Consider the following 14,340-nt stretch of genomic DNA (forward strand, 5'->3'; position numbering starts at 1 on the left):
AGAAACGCACCAAAGAGTCTCTTATCTGTATATAAATCTGGTAGATCTTGAAGCCCGAGGTTTACCCCTCGGCGGCCTATGTCCCAGTAGGGATCGGTAGGAAGCGTGCGAGTCACGAACCACGGCCGTTAAATAGAAACACACACACACACACACACTCCTCAAAGACAAAGGTTATTAACAGAGTCCTGATTATTAATAAGACTTATGGCTAGGTGAGCCACAGTAATTCACACAGGCCACTTTGAGCATCGGTGATGATTTTGACGGTATCGTATCGGCACACCTGGAATTAGATGATGCCGATATCGTATCGTCAACAGCTCTAAAGTCTTACTGACGTCCCTCACCACGAAAAGGTGACTTTCCACGAGGGACCTAAAGAGGGAAGCCAGCACGAGGGTTAATATCCCCAACCCTCGGCTATATGGCGCTAGCCTAATGTGGAAGCCGATGTCTACAACTCTGGCGGGGAATTTGTTGGATTATGTCAGTTACTCTGAGGTGTAAATGTCGATATACCCCCCGATTGCCAACTGGCTCACCAATCAGGGTGAAACACATCTTTCAGAGAGGGGCTTCGATTCTTCAATATAGAGGACAACGGCCCATATTAGGAACAGCAGAAGTTGGGCAGAGAGGGCAGATTGAAAATGAACAGTAGAATCTACGAATATTGAAAATAGACAAGATTCTATCTTTTTTGTTATCAAGAATATTACATTCCTGTAGAATATATCGGATTGTGAGTCAAACAATCCAACAGAATCCCGTGATATAATTGGAATATGAAATTTGAAGCACCTCCCGATAGACCGACGAACTGCACGATAAAGGAGTTCAGAAGGCCTCAGGGCATTTGAATTCACTATGCTAAAAATGGCTTGTTCAAGTTAAACTTCCGATATTGTCCAAATTCGCTTCAGGTGGTTTCGTAAAGAGACCAAAGCCCGGAGTCCATCAGGTCCTCCCGAGGCTTGCGAGTATAAGTTGCCACAACTTATTGCGTCTAAAATGCACTTAGCGGTTTCGTCCTCCAAGAGTCCTACGTATGCGTCCTGTTTGTCGGTGACGCGGAGGTCGGGAGGTAATCCAAGAGCTTTTTCGATCATCTCAAACTGGTGAATGGTTGCTTGAATGAAGATTTTTATTTGCAGATTTCCCTGCTGGACTGAGAACCCGGCAAGCTGTAATTGAGGAAATATCTGCAGATCAAAGACATCTCCATTGTGACCACTGAAAAGCTTTCTGCTCAGACACGAGAAAAGCTCTTCATATATCTGTACTAATTGCAAGTATGCGGAAATGAGATTGAGAGTGAGAATCAGGCCGGGTCGAGAACCAGAGCTGGTGCCAATGTTATTTTTGATACCGTGACAGCCCTTATTCCTGGTTCCCGTTTCAGAGAACTTCTTACATTCATCCGATGTGTAAGCCCGTACAATCGCAAAGAATTCTGAAGTATCGCTCAGAGTGTGCCCAAACAGGTTTGTTTCCGGGTTCCTGATGTCATCCTTATCCAACATTGACGGTTCAGACCCTGTTGCATTGGCCGCTTTGGAGCCGCCGTCGTTCCGTCTGAAGAATGATTGGCATTGCTGGAGGCGTCTAGCTAACTTGAGATTGAATTCGGATACCCGGTGGCCAGATTCTACAAGTTGTGGCGACAATCGGTGGTCTAGGTGCAATGTGCCCTTGTTGAAATTCTCCAGAGGAAGGGTGCCGCTGTCGTAAGCGGAGTCAAAAATCTGGGGGTTGAAGTCGCTGTAAGCAATTTCATGTTGGCTGCCCAAGTCTTCGTGCAAAATAGAGTCGAGAAACATCTTGTCGGTGACGGATAATGACAGAGAGTAGTTATCAGTCACAGAGACGTCTGACTGGCTTAGCGCCATATTGACATCGTGCAAAGCGGTTGCTGTAGGGCTTTCCGATAGAGCGGCGGTTGATGGATTTGTTGTTCTAGGCATCAGTAGAGGCTGCGAACCTGACTGCGTTCCAGCGCGAGACTTAGGCTGACCCATTGATCTATAATAACTTGTGGTGCACTGGGCACCTTGACGAACACAGCGACTGCAGGGATCCGATACATTTGTTCGAGGGGGACATCGCAATTTTTGACCTCGACAGCGGTCGCATGCTGTTCTCTTGGAAGTAGATAAAGTTGGTTCTGTTGAAGGAATATAGTTCGACATTGGTCCTAGATCATTCCACGAGGGACTTTACAACCCAAAGACAAAAGATAAAGTATGAAATTGATCGATAATCGTCTGGTATACATGCTGATCCAAAGCTTGTGAGCTGGGCTTGACTATCATATAGCATATAAATTACCTATTTTTCTCCGATTCGACTAGAAGTAACGTAAAGAGGTTTCAACCATAGCGGTATCAATATATCCCTAGATGCTAAGATGCTAAGGAGCTGGAGGATCTTTGTGCCTCCGTCAGCACTGACATGGTGCGTATTATTGGAAGTCTAGTAATTAAGGCCCGCTTGGCCTGATTGGGTAGTGCCTTGGGATAGAATAGAAAGAGGGGGCCAAAAAGGCCAGGTAAAAACTTCACCCCCAACTGTAGTATGGGGTTTCTCCGTTTCCATCAGAGCTGAATCTCACCTTGATTAGCTTGCTGTAAATAGCTGGCTATCTAAACAAGGTTTGCTAGGGATGCCGGGACCCACTTTTCACAGGCCTGTATTACATGAAATTCATGGGCCGTTACGGTAAATTAGATTTCTGTAATACGGATTTTACAGTTGCAAATTAGAAATATTATGAGCATTTTTCTACATAAAAATTACTAGGAAAGGCTATGATTACAGTATTTTACATATTTAAAGAAAAAAAAACCAAGGTTTGTTGATTAGGGCAAATTAAAAACACTTGAAAAAGCAGTAACAATCCCCTGAAAAGCTAATCCCTCTCCCCCCAATCCTTCCCCAATTTCTTCCGGAAAGTAATATGGCAAAGCAGCTTCTTCTGCTGTACATTTTATACTAGAAGTAGGCTCTGAAGCAAAGGTCTTAACAGATTCAAGAGAATTGATATATTGGTTAAAGGATTCAAGCTGAAGCAGGCGCTCTTACTCAATTGATTCCTCCAAGAGAAGCTTCTCAGTCGATAGATCTTTTCTTTCTTTAACTCGCATCTGGGATGAGTTGATTTAGATATATAAGAGCATCTCCAATTTTTTCATATCAAGCCAATTCCGTAGAGTTGTAAATTGAAGCTTTAGCCTTGAGAATGCTCGTTCTGCAGCTGCTAAATTAGCAACTATATGAATAAGATGAGAGACGTAGGCAGAAAGTATTGGAGCTACAAATGAAGCTTCAAGCCAGTAAGAACCTGGCTTTTCAATAGGAAATAAGGCATTATAAAAGCGATCTAATCCTTTAATATATTTGATAAATTCATACCATGCAGTTTTACCAGTTGCTTCGTCTTTTTGTAATTGTAAAGTTGACTCAATCGACCGTAAATTTAAAGCTGATATATGCTTGTTTCTGTAAGCTGGATTCAAATAATAAGCGATCCAATGGAGAGGTGTAAGCTATCGCTTGATTCGATTTTTCCAGCCATTGCCGTTGAGATAGGCCTCCATATCTACTGAAAATGAAGTAAATTTTGAGATCCCTTGAAGATCATCATGTAAGCTAATCTATCGGCTTGCTACATCAATAATAGATGTGTTAAAAGCCTCAGATTTCTTTTGTGAAATATGTAGTGGCAGCAAGATTTTGCATAAATCAGAAAGATTATGCCAAAATGTTACATCAAGAATATCACCAACAATCACAATAGTGCTATCTTTAGCATTTAAAGGAGTTTATTGAGCCCACTTTTTAATTGCTTCTTCAGAATCATATATGGAGGCTAAAAGATTATATTAAGTTCCCCATCATGTCATAACTGAAGCGATAAGAGCCTTCTTTTTCTAATAAATCTTTATTTGAATTGCTTATAATTTAGCATATTCAAGTACAGATCCATGGAAAAAGCTAACAATCCTCGAAGCCTTCTTAAAAAAGGAAGATATTGAGTTGTTTGAAGTCTGTAAAAGATCTTTAATAATCAGCTGGATGCCATGCGAATCACAAGGAATCATAAAGGCATGTTCTAGCTCAGCTTTTGATCTCAAGATCTCCCAAACTGATAACATTGTAGCATAAGTGTCTGTTGATATTGAATTTATTTGCTTCCAATCTAGTGTAATTTTTAATAAATCTATCAAGAGCTGTTTCAGCTTTTGATAAATCTAGTCGACAATTGTTATAGCATCAAGCTTGCTGTCCTTCATATCCTAAAGATGTAAAAACTAAGATTTTATATTTGACATAACTATCATGACAATGACACGATGATCACTAATAGTTATTGTTTCATCAACTGCTATATTAAGGTGTGGAATTGTGCGAAGCTTCTCAATCATCTCGTCATGAAGGAGGTTATATTCTATAGGCAATAAATTGTCAGTGAGCTTTTATTAACTAGAAGGATTATAATAAGAATTCAAAGCTTGGAATAGATCTCTCATCTCTTCCAATTCAAATAAAGTAAAAGGACGACCGCCAACAAATATTGCCCTGGCAAGCGCACGATCAATCCCCATTTTTAGTGTGCTTTTAATGTTGATTGTAGTTTGCAAGCCTTTTAGAGCTGCGAATCCAAGAATTTGAAGAGCTCTTTGACACTTCCAAATATGCTGCGTTTGACGCGATGTATTTTTAGCGGATGTCGCGCTGCAACCGCGACATCTTACTTGACCGGACTAAAAATCAGGAAATCAGCACATAGTTTTTATCAACAATATTATATAAAATTTATATGTAAACCTACTATTTTTTGACTCGGTATTTCTTCAAAGACCTTAGCTCTATGCTCTGCTTTAATTTCCGGTAGATCTTCTGTCATTTTGGTGGGATCGGAGAGCAATATAAAAAAATTTATATACAAGGAGTTGAGATGTAGCTTTCGACATATATATTTTGATGTGGAATGGTGTTGAGTTCCACTGCTTGGGTTATTTTGCCAAAAACCCGCTAATCTAGGGATCTGATTGGCTGGGATGGTTCTGACCGCCTTTAAAAAATCACGTGATTGTATTACAATTTACAAGCCCCAAAATCGCGGTAATCTTGTAATACATGTAAGCCCCTTGGCTGTAACGTATTTCAACATCCCTAACCAATGATGGACAGTTAAGGAGGTCCACTATCTCTAGGCCAATGAAAATTTGAGTTCGTAAACCTTACCACATTAAGACTAGCGCGTATGGTTTAGCCGTGGGGAAAATCGTCGAAGGTCCGACGTTACCAGCAGAATCACTACTGCAGACGACAGTCAACTACTTCTCCTTTCGCATCCCGTCACGCGCAAATTACAATGATTCCGAGCCAGCTATCTCTTTGGGTGTGCTGCAATATTATATACCTCTTTCCTAGTTAGCATCATGCCTTCCAGGCGCCAACATCTCAAATCTCGCCACGGTTGTCTGACATGCAAGTCTAGGAAAGTAAAGGTACGCATAGCAGCTAGCCATTCGAAACCGCAGAAAGCAATACATATGTGATACGGAAGATGAGCCTGATATGAGGTCAATAGTGCGACTTTCAGAGACCTGTGTGCAGTCATTGCTCACGAAGAAAGGAACGATGTCGATACACGGAAGATGCACCAAACCTATCCCATAATCGACTCTCACATGCATACCGTCGAAATGCTATGTACTCGTCCGAAGGCCATTTATCAGCTCCTCTATTCACCAGTTTACCGAATCTCGAACAGATTTTGTTGCATCATTTCTCATCTAGCGTCAGTCTCACGTTGTCAGATCGAAGCGATTTCCAGGAAGTCTGGTCTCATCATGTTCCCAGAGATAGTTACGATTATCCACACTTGATGCACAGTATTCTGGCCATATCGGCTCTTCACTTGTCGCAGACAGCAAACCCCGAGAATCTTGCTGATATTAGATTCTACGCGGCGCTGGCGACTAACCATCATGTTACAGCGTTGTCCCTTCTCACGCCTCATGTTACTGGTGTCACAATAAACAATTTTGATGCCATGTATGCAACCGCCATGCTTGTCTTTCTTTACGCACTGATGACGCTATCGGACTCTTCATGTCTCTCGCAACACATTGTAGCACTCTCCGAATTGGCCAAGGGAATTCTAGCCGTAAGGAGAGAAGGCGAAGAAAAGTGTGAAATCAAGAAGTCCTATTTGTTGCGCGATTATTGCGCATGGGACCATCCACCGCCACTTCCAGATGGTTTGCATCGAACAGTGCGAAATGTAGAGCACTTAGTTGCCTCACTTCCCGAGACTAAAGAGAAAACGGAAAACAAGACCGAATATCAGCAGGCCATTAGGATCCTCAGTTGTACTCTCAATGCTGTCAATCTGAATCGTGAACATCCAGCGATGGTCTTCATGTGGCTGACTCTCGTCAATCGTCGTTATATCGAACTTGTGGAATCTAAGGATACTATGGCTCTCATGATCCTAGGTCATTACGGGATTTGTATGCTACAAGTGAAAGACAAATGGTGGTTCGCAAAGTGTGGGGCATATCTCGTTTCTGCAGTGCACCGAATCCTCGATAATTGACGTAGATAGACCTTATTGCAGCATATTGAGCCAAAGGATGATAAAAATCGCCTCTGGTAGCAGCTTCTCATCAAATCGCAGGAGCGGATTGTTGTTGGCTTTCTACGCAAAAATTTCGCATGTATATGCGTCTCACCTCCCATCACCTCAAGTCGTACATTTAGGACGACTGCATTGTCAATTTATCAATATTTCGTCTTGAGAAACCCATTGAACCGGAATGACGGCTTATACAGCTGAACAAGTACCTATGGCTGGTAAATATATACCAACCATTTCGTCTTACTGGAAAGAACCTCAAGGAGAACCACTATGAGCCATTGGCCTTCATATCAGGGAGATGAAACATCAGTTCGCCTGTGGACGTCAAAACTGAGTATAGACGTGTTTTCTAACCCAATGCACTCGCGACATTTGATATTCAAAGCAAAAGGGCCCACAAAGCAACAGCTACTGATCTTGTATCAGCTCAATACTCGTACAGCCAACATCAACTAGACCTCATCATCGTGCCGAAATATCTACAAAAAGTCTGCTTACAAGTTGGCAACTGGCTCTCTACTCCTGCGTCGAAGGCTATTTTGATTCTTATAACTGGAGTCATTATTAAAACTCATGTAGCTACGTGACTCGGTCACTGTATTATTACTCTAGCCGTTGTTTTATGCGCCATTGAGCTAAGCGATTCGACTGTTCAGTGTGTGAGTTCTGGGATAACGTCTCATCGCGTGCACACACGCTGATTCTGGGTTTTCAGGTTGGTAGGGAGCACTTGATGGTACGTACCTTTCCGATTAGGGCTTCTGTCCAAAGCAACGAAAATGGGTTGGCTGGGAGATACTGCCAGGAATGTAACTACATAGCCAACTCAGAACGCAGTAGTTGGCCAGGAGGTCCTTTTTTAGATTACAAGCGCTTAGTTATAACTGACCCGCTAAACAGTTTCTAATGGATCTTTCATTAGTTAGCTCATTCAATATCAAGTAAGAACCGGCGAAACGCCGTGTTTCATGATCTAGAAATGTTGTATCGCAAAGTCTCATTATTGGACCTTGCCAAGCGCGCCAGTTGCAAGATGGTCATAATGAGCCCCAATCAATTTATTAATGATTTATGGGGCTACTACTGAATAATGGAGATCTTACATTCCCTACGTGATCTTCAAATTTTAATCAAACCCAAGGCCAACGTAGACAGTCAATGTCGGGATTTACCAGCAAGGCGCCCATACCAGGGTACGCGTATAAATCAAGATGCAAGGTTCCCAGGCCTCGTTAGAGCCATTTTTTCGCTTGGAACGGTCCCCGAATTTCCACTACTACTTATATCAAAATTGGTACTGTCATCCTTGGTGACATGATGTCAATGTTACTGCCACTATGTTTGGCAAGATGATCTGGAGCATGTTTACAAAACATTCCAACATACAAGCTACAGGGGCTCATTTCTCAAATATTTCTTCCAGAGCAGTTACTCCTTCCTTTCCAAAAATCGCTTTCACGACTCAAAATCAAGGGCTGCCACCATCTCGTGCACTACTTCAAAAAAGTGATAAATTATCCTGCACAGTCTACCATCATGAAGTATCTCGCTCTCACTGGCTTCCTCGCCGCTCATGCGGCTGCACTGAGGAACGTCATGTATGTTGACCAGTAAGTCGAACCTATAACCATCCTTATTATGTGTGTTAGAATCTCCTGCTCTAACAAGTATGTATTACAAAGATGGCACATTTCCAGCCTACCATCAAGTGATCTTGTGTCATCGGTGACATATGCCATCATGGCATTCGCACCATCGGAAAATTTCAACAGCGGAAGCACATTTACACCGTTTGAGTCAATTAATACCTTTAGAGCTCGTTTCCCCAGCACAACAAAGATTATGGTTGCTATCGGAGGCTAGGGTGACAATGCTGGCTTCTCGACAGCCGCTGTTAGTGAGACCTCACGATCTACTTATGCGAAAAACGTCGCGGCCATGCTAGAGTCAACCGGCCTTGACGGCGTTGGTAAGCATATATTATCTATCAATTATATTTAAGACGATGGCTGACAGTCTCCTTCCTCGCTTCACACAGACCTTGACTGGGAATATCCTGGAGGCAACGGAGCAGACTACAAAACAGTTCCAAACTAGCAACGTGCCGCTGAAGTGAATACTTTCCCTCTCCTGGTTCGAGCTATCCGTGATGCCATTGGTGACGACAAGATTCTCTCGATCGCAACTCCAGGACTCAAGCGCGATATGATTGGATACACTGCTGAAAATGGCCCTACGGTTTTCGGCGCCGTCGACATGGTCAATATCATGAGCTATGATTTGATGAATCGACGTGACAACGTTACCAAACATCATACAAGCATTAAAGACTTATTGGAAACAGTCAATAACTATCTTGACATTGGCATGAACGCAACAAAGGGAAACCTAGGTATTGCATTTTATGCCAAATACTTCACTACCGACCCATCCTCTGATTGTGCTACTAACCCAGTCGGCTGCGCTATGGTGGAACTTGAGGATGCTAATGGTCAAGACACCGGCAAGTCTGGTGCGGTGACCTTCGAGACTAGTCCTGAGGTTTCAAGCTTCTCCATTACATCGTCATGGAGCAGAGCCAAAGCTAACGGTATAACCGATGAAGACGCTGGTAGACAGTATTATTGGGACAGTGATGCGCAGCTATTTTGGACTTGGGACACTCCAGATTTGATCACTCAAAAATTTGCCGATATTATTGCCGCGACAGGTTTGGGAGGTGCCATGGCATGGAGCTTGGGTGAAGATAGTCTTGATTGGAGCGAGCCTAAGGCGATCAACTCTGGTGTTGCAGCCGCACCGTAAGAAGCGCAATATCGAGTGAGAACTTGTCGTCTGCTCAAAATATCTATTTTCACTATGATCAATCTTTAATTTCCCCGTATAGGTTCGCTCTTGGCCCTTCAAATACTTAATCTAGATTCCAAAGAGTGTGCTCCCGGTATACATTGTGCTATTTACTATAATTACAACTGATATATCTAAAACTAAAATACTCCTATAGCCCGGGTTCCATGACCTTGGGAGTCTTAGGGCAGTTGAAACCCTTCTTTCATTCACAGTCATTCGGTCATTTTCCCCGGCATTCTAACACTCGCTGTGCATTTGGGAACGAATATATATGACAAATAGCATCATCAATTACGGCAAAAACTAGCCAAAGCACTAAGCTGAAGCTATGACCATAAAGCAACATGCCCAGAGCTTACTATAATTGATAAGCTCACTATGGTGCATTTATAGTCGACGCTTAAGAATTGTTGAAAGAAGGCCCCCAAAGATCGTTTGAACAGACAGTGAGAATAAAATACCATACTAAATACAATAATCTAATGAAAAATAGCTAAATACAAGTAACGACTACGCAGCAAAATCTGAGCCGGTCGTATAATTGATATGATGCTGTCGCCAACATCTCATCTAATAGAATACAAGGACATTAAAACTTACTCAAGATATTTTGAGTATAAACCCACAACTCCAGAGCCAGTTCAGGACTTAAAGCAGTCTTATCCAGCCTATCATTACTCAATCTTCCCACAGGCATGTAAAATCCTCCATTTACTAATTCATTTTTTGTGCAACCAGCCGCGGCCCAAAGCTGACTTAGGCGACCTTGGGCTTCTTCCATAAATGTCACTCCCAAGAACAATAGCACAATGGTGGTGAGTAATCTGAGATGCCAAGGAATTGACGTTGTCAAGTGTGTGTTGACAGCTCCTGGGTGGACAGAGATAAATTTGATATTTGTATTGGCACATTGGCGGGCGAGTTCGGCCGCGTAGATGATATTTGCGAGCTTGCTTTGCCTATAATGACCATTTAATAGCCTTCCAAGTGGGGAGAGGAGTAGGTTCACGCTTACCCATATCTGAAAGATGATCCCATGAACCCCTTCTGTGGGGTTCGAAGAGTTGAGAACGTGATACCATTCTTTGGATGACTCATCCAAGCTGTCGACGTCAGGCACAGCACACGTACATCCGATCCCGGCAAACTGGCAGTCTTCTTCATTAATGGTAAGAGTTCTTGAATGATCATTGCATGGGCAAGATGATTGATGGCAAAATGAAGCTCAAAGCCGTCTGAACTGACACCGGCGGGAATAAACATAACACCTGCATTGCACCTGAACTGCAGTCAGCCGTCGTCACTAAATCCAAAAGGTATCCTACTCGGCGGACTAACATAAGAACATCCAGTCTATCATGTATAAATTCTTTGCAAGCTGTCTTGACGGAAGACAATGATGTCATGTCCATTTTGACAAAAGTCAATCTTACCGAAGGCTTTTCTATCTGCACTTCATGAATCAATTTCTCTGCCGCTTGATGGTTACGACCAGTAAAGTAGATATGTGCTGGATTGTGCTTTGCAAGCGAGGTTACTGAAACTCTTCCGAGTCCAGAAGTTCCTAATACCCCAAGTGATGTGATTAGTGCTCTGATCGGTAAAGGATATAATTCATATCAATTACCAACCTCCGGTTATAAATATAACCTTTCCATCAAGGTTTGGAATATCCTTCTCCGGGTCGAAGTTCACAAACTGTTCGAGGTTGGGCATAGAGAAGTTGTTTAGACGAAGCTGCTGAATCACTGGTTTGAACTTGACTGGCGTATGACAGTTTAGAGAGATGTTTGGAAATTTGGTGTTGGTAGATCAAGATGTAGGGCGTTGCGATAATAGCATTCATTTCCAAGATGTTGCAATCCCACATATTTATATTGCTTCCAAGATTCCATGAGCACAGCTGCTTCGGAGTCATCTTAACGCCGTGAGTCATGTCCGAGCAAGCCTTTCCAAGAATGCACTCAAAGGGAGGCCTGACGCTTGTAAGCAAAGCCATTTGCGCGATAGCTGTTTCATAGATGAAGTTGTGGCTTTCTTATCCGATAACTCCGTAGGTACTGAAATGTCTCTATAGTTAGATATATGGTCTGTCATAGCCTATAGCGCTGGGTATGGACAACAAACTTGATTAATAATGATAATAAGATATAAAATATCCGACAATGGGGATGGTGTGCAGAGTCCCATGGATCAGGCCTGACTCGACCCACTAGCTAGCTGTAATAGGAATGATGTATATGCAGGGTAAGCTGTCAACAGAAGAGTCTAAGCCAACTACCGCTAGAGTTGCTCTCCATCGAGACTAGTGTAATGCATGATAAGCAGGCTAAACGATGGTCCCTCCAATGACATTTGAGGTTATGCAGGGTAACCTGTTAGTGCAAAGCTTCCCAAGCTTGGATTCCATCTTGCGGCCCCGCTCGCAACGTCGCTTCTTCAACGACTCTCACAATACGAAACCTTTCATACACACGCCTAAACATCTATGGTGGAATAATCAGATCTGATTCCGGAAATCAACTACTTGTGGCTGACAGCTGCTATCGGCTATGGAACACTTGTTTACTTGCCCTCGTGCACTTCGCTCATCCTGCATATCGTAACGTGACACCAGCGAATAACACGCAACCCTGGAACCTCTCCTCCTAGTCCATAGTACCTACCATGTTACCTGCAGAGGTATGTGTAAAAGTCAAAACTGGTTAAACGTCCTTGAATCAACCACTATCCTAAGACACCCCAGTAGTGCTATTAGGTTGAGCTGACCAAAGCGATTAGGCCCGTATTCGTGGCGATGACTGGACCGGGACTACGGATCCGGTTGAGCGACGCCGACGCCAGAACAGGCTGCATCAAAGAGCTTGGAGTACGTTTTTATTGGCCAGTATATTTTATGCCAGGTGGGCGATTGTTGCGGGTACTTGCACGAAATTAGGCCGACGCCCTACCGGGATTGGTGTGATCCAATAGAGCGTCGTAGGCTGGAAAAGGGGGCAATAGTCCTGCCCTAAGAGTGGAGCTTTTAGCGTTCAGCTTGCCAGCTTGCAGCTGCGGATTCTCTGCAAAATCATACCATTTAATGCTTTGGAAGTTGAATTCTTAAGGAAGAGCTCGGTAAATCCGTGACAATCTTATTACTAGTTAATTAATGTAAGGGGTTTTCTTTTTAGCTCTCTCTTAAAAGAGTCGTTTGATATTATTGAGCCAATAAAGAGGACCTAAGGCTATGTATCTTGGGTAAGTCATAAAATGAAATCTGTTCCTAATCTAAACAGTGAGGGAAACGTTTCAAGTTTTCGAAATCTGATTCTTCTTTCTAATGTCCTTGAACCCCGTAAACCAGCTTGCCGCAAAACAGCCCACTGCCGACCCGGCCGTCAAGTAAAAAACGCGGTCGACGCTCTATGAGTACGCTGCTAACACACCAACCAGTTCTGTTGCGCTAACTTTTGCTCGAAAGCCTGTGGCGCCGGCATTGACAATGGCTTGTGGGTTGACCGAGGGCGCGTACTTGGGAATGAGTTCATGAAGGCTGTTGGTGAAAATGGTGTCAGAGAAACTGAGGAAAATGGCGCCGACGAAGGATTGACTGAACATGAGCAACGCCATTGCGTTGGGGATGAGCGGAAAAGCTAGGGTGTTTTGAACGGCAATAATCGGCTGGATATGAGAAGGTCAGATGCATGATCCGTTATGTAAGGGAAGAAGAAGACTCACGATTTGTAGAGCAAGACCGCGACCAACACCGGCGATGATCTGGTAACCAATCCATTCTCCGGTCGATGTTCCAGGGAAAAACGTGGATAAAAGGCCATTAGCAATCGACACGAGGGCCGAACCGATCGGAGATAGTAGCCTATTTTGCCGACTATGTGTTTGTTAGTAATAGGAATGCAAGGGATGTAGTTATAAGTTGACTGACCTAGGACTCCAGAGAAAAGCGCTGTTATGACATGGCTCAAAACAACTGGAAGGATGTAGACACCACTTAAAGTTGGAGATACGCCCTTGACACCCTGGAAATAAATTGGCAGATAATACGAAACACAGACTAGCTGCCCCAAAAGGAACCCATATGCTAAACAGCTCGACCATATAGTCCTCTTCTTGACCATTGAAAACGAGATCATCGCAGCATCGCCCTTGCGGTGCTCCCAAAAGAGGAAAGTGATGAATGTAGCACCAGCGCCGCAAAACAACCCGATCACCTGAGAACTATTCCATGCATACGTGTTGCCGCCGTATTGAAGAGCGAGCAAAAGCTGAATTGCAGCGGGCGCGAAAAGACAAAAATCCGACGAGATCGAGTTTTGGTGGCAGCGTGCGAAGCGCGGTCATGAAGGGCGGCTTTGGCGTTTGTTCGGGGACGTGCGAAAAGACAAGAAGGATAGCAAGAAGACCGCCAGGTTATCTGACACTAGTTAGACACCCACCCCCTTCGTTCTAGGGGGTAGTCATTGTAATATACAGAATTCGTGCTTATAAGCAGGCTCACCGCGTAGGGCAGTTGGACCGCCCTTGCTCACTATCCTATGCTTAGTGATACGGGATATAGCTAAACCAACAATTATTAAACGTGCACAAACGGAAAGAAAATTCTGCATCGAGCTTGCGGAAATGGATGACGAAGTGGAGGAACATAATGATATTTATGCACCTCTATTTTCCACGCATATACCTGACAACATGTGAGTTACCATGTCACTGCTACGTCTACATATAGTGTATTTCATTTCTCTGCTAATTGATTCATAGTTGGGACGAAGGAGGTCTTGATGGTAAGGATAGACCTTTGAAGTCTGATCATAGTTTTCAGCATAATGATTTGAAGTGAA

At 43.4% G+C, this 14,340-nt stretch overlaps 6 protein-coding genes across 7 annotated transcripts, besides 3 other annotated features; 3 read left to right on the forward strand and 3 right to left on the reverse strand.

Annotated features, from left to right (window-relative positions):
• The first annotated feature begins 138 nt into the window (after positions 1-138).
• Positions 139-158: a microsatellite.
• A 682-nt stretch (positions 159-840) lies between these two features.
• Positions 841-1,823, reverse strand: TSTA_016990 (uncharacterized protein; the record flags this gene model as incomplete). The annotated part of the gene is made up of 2 exons (XM_002483812.1): positions 841-868; positions 1,021-1,823. 2 exons carry the CDS (start codon positions 1,821-1,823, stop codon positions 841-843), a joined length of 831 nt encoding a protein of 276 aa, XP_002483857.1.
• A 2,019-nt stretch (positions 1,824-3,842) lies between these two features.
• Positions 3,843-4,757: a mobile genetic element.
• Positions 4,758-4,803: 46 nt separating this feature from the next.
• Positions 4,804-4,824: a sequence feature (AT_rich).
• A 504-nt stretch (positions 4,825-5,328) lies between these two features.
• Positions 5,329-6,610, forward strand: TSTA_017000 (uncharacterized protein; the record flags this gene model as incomplete). Of its 2 annotated transcripts, XM_002483814.1 has the most annotated exons (3): positions 5,329-5,438; positions 5,507-5,516; positions 5,600-6,610. In XM_002483814.1, the coding sequence occupies exon 3, from the start codon at positions 5,720-5,722 to the stop codon at positions 6,608-6,610; it is 891 nt and encodes a 296-aa protein (XP_002483859.1). In that variant the 5' UTR covers positions 5,329-5,438; positions 5,507-5,516; positions 5,600-5,719. The 2 variants fall into 2 exon arrangements, with proteins under 2 accessions (XP_002483859.1, XP_002483858.1); XM_002483813.1 differs by having other exon boundaries at positions 5,329-5,516.
• Positions 6,611-8,188: 1,578 nt separating this feature from the next.
• TSTA_017010 (uncharacterized protein) lies at positions 8,189-8,515 on the forward strand (the record flags this gene model as incomplete). Its single annotated transcript, XM_002483815.1, has 2 exons — positions 8,189-8,262; positions 8,350-8,515. The coding sequence occupies 2 exons, from the start codon at positions 8,189-8,191 to the stop codon at positions 8,513-8,515; spliced, it is 240 nt and encodes a 79-aa protein (XP_002483860.1).
• A 75-nt stretch (positions 8,516-8,590) lies between these two features.
• Positions 8,591-9,457, forward strand: TSTA_017020 (chitinase, putative; the record flags this gene model as incomplete). The annotated part of the gene is made up of 2 exons (XM_002483816.1): positions 8,591-8,621; positions 8,766-9,457. 2 exons carry the CDS (start codon positions 8,591-8,593, stop codon positions 9,455-9,457), a joined length of 723 nt encoding a protein of 240 aa, XP_002483861.1.
• Positions 9,458-10,091: 634 nt separating this feature from the next.
• On the reverse strand, positions 10,092-11,218 carry TSTA_017030 (short-chain dehydrogenase, putative; the record flags this gene model as incomplete). Its single annotated transcript, XM_002483817.1, has 4 exons — positions 10,092-10,461; positions 10,518-10,781; positions 10,841-11,066; positions 11,134-11,218. 4 exons carry the CDS (start codon positions 11,216-11,218, stop codon positions 10,092-10,094), a joined length of 945 nt encoding a protein of 314 aa, XP_002483862.1.
• Positions 11,219-12,907: 1,689 nt separating this feature from the next.
• TSTA_017040 (uncharacterized protein) lies at positions 12,908-13,843 on the reverse strand (the record flags this gene model as incomplete). The annotated part of the gene is given in 4 exon segments (XM_002483818.1): positions 12,908-13,165; positions 13,223-13,373; positions 13,491-13,720; positions 13,736-13,843. 4 exon segments carry the CDS (start codon positions 13,841-13,843, stop codon positions 12,908-12,910), a joined length of 747 nt encoding a protein of 248 aa, XP_002483863.1.
• Between the last annotated feature and the right edge of the window lie 497 nt (positions 13,844-14,340).

Source organism: Talaromyces stipitatus, genomic scaffold, assembly GCF_000003125.1.
Source record: "Talaromyces stipitatus ATCC 10500 scf_1105507295549 genomic scaffold, whole genome shotgun sequence".
Taxonomy (NCBI): Eukaryota; Fungi; Ascomycota; class Eurotiomycetes; order Eurotiales; family Trichocomaceae; genus Talaromyces; species Talaromyces stipitatus.